At 53.4% G+C, this 7,953-nt stretch overlaps 2 protein-coding genes across 2 annotated transcripts in view; one reads left to right on the top strand and one right to left on the bottom strand.

Annotated features, from left to right (window-relative positions):
* Positions 1 to 449: 449 nt before the first annotated feature.
* On the top strand, positions 450 to 4,926 carry UREG_07210 (uncharacterized protein; the record flags this gene model as incomplete). The annotated part of the gene is made up of 5 exons (XM_002582391.1): positions 450 to 519; positions 700 to 837; positions 900 to 949; positions 1,474 to 1,656; positions 2,503 to 4,926. The coding sequence occupies 5 exons, from the start codon at positions 450 to 452 to the stop codon at positions 4,924 to 4,926; spliced, it is 2,865 nt and encodes a 954-aa protein (XP_002582437.1).
* A 1,212-nt stretch (positions 4,927 to 6,138) lies between these two features.
* UREG_07209 (uncharacterized protein) overlaps positions 6,139 to 7,953 on the bottom strand; it is a gene marked incomplete at both ends in the record, with an annotated part of 3,966 nt that continues 2,151 nt past the window's right edge. The window contains 5 exons of the mRNA XM_002582390.1: positions 6,139 to 6,904; positions 6,969 to 7,092; positions 7,147 to 7,199; positions 7,262 to 7,364; positions 7,436 to 7,643. Of these exons, the coding sequence (XP_002582436.1) occupies positions 6,139 to 6,904; positions 6,969 to 7,092; positions 7,147 to 7,199; positions 7,262 to 7,364; positions 7,436 to 7,643 (1,254 nt within the window). The remainder of the gene's footprint in view (positions 6,905 to 6,968; positions 7,093 to 7,146; positions 7,200 to 7,261; positions 7,365 to 7,435; positions 7,644 to 7,953) is intronic.

The following is a 7,953-nucleotide window of genomic DNA, read 5'->3' as shown; positions in this document are numbered from 1 at the left end:
TCGTGCACGGCCGGTAGTCATCAGAGCCGATTATTTTGGGCGTAGCGCATAATATGAGAGTGTTATTATGGAGTTACATGGGCGATATACGGAAGACGCCGGTCGTCAACCCACATTAATAATGAATCACGCTATCAGATATCCGCTCGGAAGGGAGGTAACGTGGTCAGACACAGGGCACACGACCGCATGGGGCGTCAGGCCATAGTAATCCAAGATAAACTACGGGAAGCTTCGTGAGCTAGTAGTAGTAGTCTTGACACGACCCAAGCCCGCGGGTCAGTGACAAGTCGATCTGGGCCTCCGGAGGGAGGATTCTGCCGTTGGCGAGACCGAGAGCAGTGCCCAATTCTAGCCCTGACGGCTTCAGTGTCGGCAATGAGTTTGCGACGATAATAATCATGTTTCTATGGGCTATTTACTGAAAAAAGGTACCGGATCGGCTCAACATGGCGCCCGTCTATGAATCATCCGTCCCAACAATTGCGGGCTCAACACCGCCGCGCGTTAAGACCCGGAGTGTGCAGAAGTTGAGCAGGGAAATAGCCGCCTTGAACCTGGCGGCTGGGGAGAGTCGATCCGTGGGATGTTAAGCGGCCCTTGATCAATCAGGCCACCACGTTCCAAGGGAGCTTTCATCCAGATAATCTCCACAGCCGCGGAAAACCAGCGAACGCAGCTGTTGAATCGGCGATCCAGAGTCAAAGCATGCTCTGGCTGTGGCTGAGTCGCGGGCCAGCAACAGTGATTGGCAGAACAACCGGGACGACGGCCCTCGGAAGAAGCGAAAGAGCGCGACGATCGACGATCGCTGGCGAGCTTCGATTGTGTCAGCTAGTTAGTTAGTTAAGCGACTGGTCACTAGCCACATCGCCAGATGCACGGTAATTTGGTTACAGTGGCGGTGCCCATTGATCTCGGGACTCCCGACGCCAAGGGGCTCGGTTGGGTAACTTATCCTGTATCACGCTGGTAATGATTGTGACGTGTCAAGCCACAGAGCAGCACTTGAACAGGCCGCGGCAGATTTGGGCATTCGAGAGCTGGCAGCTTGGCCCTGACGGAATGAAGATCACCTCGTGCGGAATCGTGGTTGACTTTAGTCCCTTGCGTTGGTGGCATGACTCGAGACCCATGGGTTGAGTGTTGTCTGGGGTAAAGAAAGTGTGTGATTGGGGGTCATGGGATCTCGGATCAAGCTCTGGCTTTCAGCCTTTTGCTGTTCGAGCCGCTTCGGCGCCAGCTGTCCGGAACGATACCGAAAGCGTACGGAGTTGAACCGATTGTGCACTACATAGATGGACGGGTAACATAACGAAAGCGGAACATGTTTGGACTGACTGCGATCAGTGAAGCCCTACCGCTTAATGTTTCCTGCTCTTGGGATGGCTGCAGGGAAAAAAAAAGCCACCCATGCATGGTGATCGGGCACAACTCCGTGGGAGTCGAATCACTGGGCTTCTCTATTGATAGATCGGCCCCGTTCGTAGGGCAGGGGCCTGGGCCATTCTGCACTGCCCGTGGAAAAATACCGGTCACCTGCCCGTGGAAGTACCTGCAGCGACTGGCGCTGGCAGTAGCCGGCTGGGCGGCCGGACGTGGCCGTCAGCGAGCGCAGTGCTTGGGGACACGCAGTACATGCCAAGCGCCACGGGCGTAAGTTACGTCATTGCAGGTGTTTCGCCGAGGATGAAGCGATGGAAACTTCGATCCCTGAGCCATAACATGAAGCGAGAATGGGGTGACTGCAAGGTTCCTTTCAACCGGCCTTGCATGGTTTCCGCGCTGGGTCCATGCTGATCCTGGAGCTTTTGGTGGGAAAGACCTGATCAGGCATTGTAATATCTGATAACGGACGGTGCAGACATGACGTACAGCAGAGTCATCTCTCGATGGACAAATCGACGATAAAGTAAGCGTCGGGGTTAAATCGGCCACATTGCGCGATGTGCAAGCATCCCATTTGCTTTTTCCCTGCGCCAATACAAGCGCATACCGCCAAGCTTACGCCGGGATCTCTGTAGCGTCAAGACAAAATTCTGTTTAGCATCAAGCCACACAGCAAGGGCCTGCATGAGTGATGCGTCTTCTCGGACTTTTGGGCCTGGTCAGAAGCAGATTAAATATATATACACATCCGATATACGCGATCTGGGACCACGGGGGGATCAGCAAGACAGAACACGATCAACCAGCATCATCCGACTTCCCGGTTGACAAAGGACCAGGACGAAGCACCGCACAGAAACCACCGGCCAAGCGAAACCGGGAACACGCTTTAAATTCCTGCTTTGGCCTTTGTCGACTACTTTTAAGCCGCTCGCAACTCGCTTGTTCTCGCTTTTCGGTTTGAATTTTCCTGCAGCAGCGAGGCAACTCTATATAGACGCAATCCCCCGTCCGGCCACATGCACTGACGTTTGTTACCTTGGTTGAGCTGCACCCAACGCTACGAATTCGCCACCCACTACACTCGGCCCCGTCTGCAAACTACATATATAGTTACCCGCCGCGATTTGCCTCCTGGCGCCCATCATGCTCACCCACAACCACTATTCACATCCTCTCTCTTCGTCGTCGTCGCCCTATCCTCCATCCCAGCCCTTCCGCCACCGCAACCTTTGCGCGTCAGACTCCATTGTGGCTGATTCACCTCAGCAGCACTCGTTTGCTCCCTACCACCACCACAGCTCCGACCTGTCGCCCGCCACGCAGCACGCCCTGTACTCGCCCTCCTCCTCGTCGCAGCCCTTCTCTGCAGCCCCTCTCACTCCTGCGCTGTCGCAGCACTCGCAGCTGCGATACCTTTCGACGCCACCGCCCTCCTCGGTCGCTGCTTCTCCAACCTACTCCTCGCCGGCCTTCTCCACGCAGAACTCGCCGTCCACGGACTTTGACTCGTCCTTTTGGCCCGATTCTGCCTGCTTTTCTATGCAAGACAGCAACTACTCGTCTGCGGGAGTGTCGCACACGCCACCGGCCAAGCTCTTTCAGCCAGCCCTCTTTGGGGACGAGGGCTTCGATCACCAGGACATCGCGGATGCGTCCATGCTCTTGCAGAACGGACTGCCTCTGGACACAAACGAGTTCAATAACCTGCTGAGTCCTGCGAAACTGAGCCCAAACACCCAACGCCTCCAGCCGCAGTTTTACGCCGGCATCAACCATAAGAGGGCCTCCTCCGGATCGTCGATCGTGTCGCTGCCATCAACCTCTGCCGTGCCTGCCCTGGAGTCGTCATTCTCGTCAGTCTCGTCCCCCGCGAACACAACCTACCAAGGCGGCTACTCAATATCGAGTCCTTCGAGGCCTCTGCCCACGCCGCAGCGCACTCCTGTCCAGAACTCCTTCCTTGCGCCTCCGTCACAGTACGACGCCCGTGCCGGAAATGTCAATGCCACGGAGGCTGATATGGCAATGAGAAGAGCGCTCCTTGAACAGCAAGGGAATGCACAACAAGAGCAGCAGCAGCAGTTCTATAGACCACAGCCGCAGCAACAAGCCGACGACGAGATCGCCTATCCATACTCTTTAGCTCAATCAGCGTCAACCGTGAGCCAGAATTCTCCGGCGACCCCACAAACGAGCTATCAAGACGACTTTGACGAAAGCTCCAAGGCGCTATCACATGGTGAGACCTCTGCAACCGAGATCGATCGCTGGATACATGAATGCTTACACGCTGATGTTTTTGCAGACCTTGGACCCCAATTAAATAACCAGGTTGGCATGTCAAACTTGGATCGGACCCTGACGGACGCCCTGCAAGACGAGCTCTATAATCCAGCCATGACAACAGCGCCCCAGGAGAGAAGACCACCGCAAGCGCGGGTCTCCAAGCCCTACTCTCCATATCTCAATGTCATGGCAGATCGTCTTCATGCTGCCACCCAAAGCCATATGTCCGCACGCTCGCAGTCACCAACCTCGATCGCTCGACAGCGCTCTCCTTTCCGTCACGGCTCGCCTTATGCTCAGATTCCTACTGCTTACTCCTCAGCGCATCTACAGCAGCCACCTCCGTCTACTGGTTTGAGAGGGATGGAACTGATGGGTGCTGACTCGGAGGAACAGGAGGAGACCAAGACGATATCGCCCAAGGACGCCTTGCTGGACTACCACGAGTCGGACGAGAGCAATATCCCGCTGTTCCCATCGCAACCTGACCCCCAGTATAACCTCCCTCCTACCTCTTCTACGTTTCAAATTCCGGCCTTCCCTCCGCTCAGCCAATTTCCAAATCAATTTGGTCAAAACGGGAGTCAAAACGGGTCTCAATTCTACCTGCCGCAGCCACAACAACATCCGCAAATGCCACAGGTACCCCAACAAGGAGTCGTACAAGCCCCTCGGCCTCATCAGCCAGCGGATCGCACCCTGGCTCACCATACGCCCGATTTCCCGATCCCGATGCCCTCCATGGAGTCTACGAATAGCGAGCGGAATTCTGGAGTTGCACCGACTCCGACACATCAGCAGCCATCGTCGCCAATCAAACGGCCTTTGGATACGTCTTCTGATACGGGGACCTATAGCTGTACCTATCACGGATGCACCCAGCGCTTCGAGACTCCGGCGAGGCTCCAGAAGCACAAACGGGAAGCTCATCGCCAGACGACTCCCGGCAGCCATGGACTGTCGCGGGACAACCCGTCTTTTGCGATGCGCAATTCCCAGGCTGGCCCTCACAAATGCGAGCGGATCAACCCATCCACAGGAAAGCCATGCAATTCCATATTTTCACGACCCTACGATCTTACTCGTCATGAAGATACGATTCACAATGCGCGGAAACAAAAGGTACGATGTCAACTGTGCACCGAGGATAAGACCTTTTCACGCAACGACGCTCTTACGCGACATATGCGGGTGGTGCATCCTGACGTCAACTGGCCGGGCAAACAGAGACGGAGAGGCAGGGAGTGACCTGGTTTTGAAAAGGACCAGAACATGATGTTCTCCCCTCTTGTCTCATCATGACGCCGAAGGGACCAAGAAATGACATGTCGCCAAGGCGACTTGTGTCAGAGCCAGCGTTACGCCAAAGTGATGATCGGCCTTTCTTGTTTCTTTTGCTGCCGGGAATCTGTCCCTTCCCGGTGATGTCATGGCAGCCGCCAAGCGCTGGCTGAGTAACTGATGACTTGCCTTTTGATCAACGCTTTCTCATGAATCTCTCTCACGATATGATGCAAGGCTTTTTTTTTCGATAAATGCTACGGAGTACATTCTAATGACTATCATTACCCGCTTCCCCTGTGCTTGATATTGCTTGAATCCAAACTTTTTCCTGATTTAGCGACTCAGTAACCGGCGTTCTCGTGGGCGACCAAAAGAACAGCTCAACTTGTATTACTCTGTTTTTGATGTCTTTTTTCCTTTCTTTTCTGGGATTTAATGCCATGCTATGTCATACAAGGGCCCGCATCAATGTGCAACTTGATGATCGTTTGTATCATCCTTCTGTATATTCGCGGGGTTTTTAACATCTTTCGGCTCTATTCTTCCCTGGACTCCCAGTCCTGGTGATCTTTCCTACTCTTTATACTCTTATAATCACTTATTTCTGGCATGCCTTGTATACTACGATATACGGGCCCCCTCCCAAAAAAAAAAAACGAAACATGGCATTTTTCTTTTGGGCATTCCAGGGTGTATATTGCAATCTTTTTATCATGTGGCATAACCGGATACGGGAAGATTGGTTACATTCATATTCGTATTTTGGGGTTTCTTTTTTCTGATTCCGTTTTAGAGATTGTGTTTGAGTATCCCGAATTGGGGATACTATGGCTGTGAATCTTTCTGGAGCAGATTGCCCGTGTTGGCGATTGTGTATATGCTTTTTTTTTATTTTGTATATTTGTATCCTAACTGTACAATATGGAATGGGAAATATGGCATTTAACGAATTTGGAGATTTATGTAAAATTGACTTGGGTGTTGTAGAGAAGAGGCGATCTATGTTCGACGTGATATTTTGAACGGTGTAAAAATGAGTGGTATATCGGTATTCAACTTCTAGCAGAGCCTCAAAAGAAAGCATAAGTACTTGAAAGAAACAACTGCACTGATATATCCCAGTTATATATATCCAATCCACAGCGCCAGCAAGCAGAACATCAAGCACACGCGCCCTTAATACGGATAACTCCGAACCTCCTCCTCCTTCTCCAGCTCCAACCCCGCCGCCAGCTGCTCCTCATGCCTCTGATCCAAATACTCCAACAACACCTCCCCATACCTCTCCCGCCCCTTGTACCGCGACACATCATCGCCCCAGCTCCTGATAGCCGACGCCAGGCGCCCGGGGACATACGGCTCCTTGACGATCTCGGCAATGGGCTCAAAGTACGTGCGGATAGTAAACACCACGGCGCCCGAGCGCGGCAGGCGGCGTAGCGACTGGCGCTCGGACCGGAAGTAGTGGTGCTCGATCGCCTTGTTTTTCTCCGCCGTGCTCCAGCTCACTGACGTGCTGTCCTCGGGGCCGATGCTGTAGGACCAGGCCAGGTCCTCGTCGACCTGGATGAAGTAGTTGTTCCGCAGGACCGGGTCGGATGGCTTTAGGCGGCGGAAGAAGTTCATCATGCCCTTTTCTAGTTTGGTTTCGTAGCCGGGGACTGAGCCGGAGGTGTGGATTTCGGAGAGGGGCATGCCGAATTTATCTTCGAGGCGCCAGAAGCCGGCGAGCAGGATGGCACCGGCGAGGAGGTAGTATTGGCCGTCGGGCTTTTCGAACATGAGCGCCATGTCGTCCTGGATGAGGCGGGCGCAGGTGGTCATCGGGTTTTCGGCAAAGGGGCGCTGAGTGATGTTGAAGGATTCGCCGGTGAGGAGGTTGTCGATGCCGACGGGGGTTTTGCGGAAGAGGGAAGGGTAGCGGACGGGGAGGTAGGAGGAGCTACAGTTGGTTTCCGGTTAACTTGCGTGATGTTGATCTGATAGGGCATGGAGAATGGACGTACAGTTCCTCGAGGAGTTCGATGACTCCGTCCATGGCCTCCGGAGCGACCATGACGCATTTCTTCTCCCTCTCTTTGATGCGACGCGCTTTATCGGCGTGGTATTTGAGGTAATGATTGTCAAGTTCTGGATGGGTTGTCAGTTTCGCGGTTCGATTGAAGGACAGCTGGTCAGACATACCGATCCATTCATCCCACTTCATCGACCTCAAGCCCATAGTGATGAAATATTTTCTTCCGCCCATCAGCCCATTCTGTTCAAAAGTTTTAGTCGTAGAGATCGAAGCACAACTTACGGGCCGTATCGAAAAGGCCGATATGGCTTTGGTTTCGACGTGTGAACATCCCAATCAGGGTAAGGCACGGGGTCGGGCCGCTTAAAGTCTTGCGGTATCCATTCTAATGCAAAGAGGAACCAGTGTCAACGAGGGAAATCGCATAAGCTGGGGGCGAGCAAAGGGGGTCCTTACCTCCTGGCTTTCTGTCGGGATGTTTGGCCGCTTGGCTATTGCGTTGTTCTAAATCCGGAGTGCCAGGTCGTTTGGAAGCGCGTGAGCCAAATCTTCTTAGAAGAGCGTTGACGGCCCATGAAGAAGCAATCGCGAAAAGAAGAATACCAGCCAATTCTCTAACATGGAATTGGTTGATGAGATGCAACAAGGGAGCTTCCATGATGGTCTGGTATCACAACAATATTGAGTGTCATTAATCAAAACGTGTACTTCTGGTCCAGCCAGGGGGCAAGCAGTATTAATACATATACGGACGAGCAGCAATTGACAAGAGATCGACTGCTAAAGAGTGCGGCAGCGCGTGGCCTTCACAATGTATATCAGCCTTCTCCGCTGGCTTGACCGGCATCGTCCGTTTGGGGCCTGGCAATCAGCGGCGCATCAAGAAGAGGGGAGTCCTGGGACCATACGCCGCCAACTTTTGCCTGGCCCACACATCGGTTCTACTTCCCCAAGCGGTTTGGTTGTGCAGCCGA

Source organism: Uncinocarpus reesii, genomic scaffold, assembly GCF_000003515.1.
Source record: "Uncinocarpus reesii 1704 scaffold_5 genomic scaffold, whole genome shotgun sequence".
In the NCBI taxonomy this organism is placed as follows: Eukaryota; Fungi; Ascomycota; class Eurotiomycetes; order Onygenales; family Onygenaceae; genus Uncinocarpus; species Uncinocarpus reesii.
Note: the sequence above shows the minus strand (reverse complement) of the source record. Positions and strands in the feature narration are given on the sequence as shown.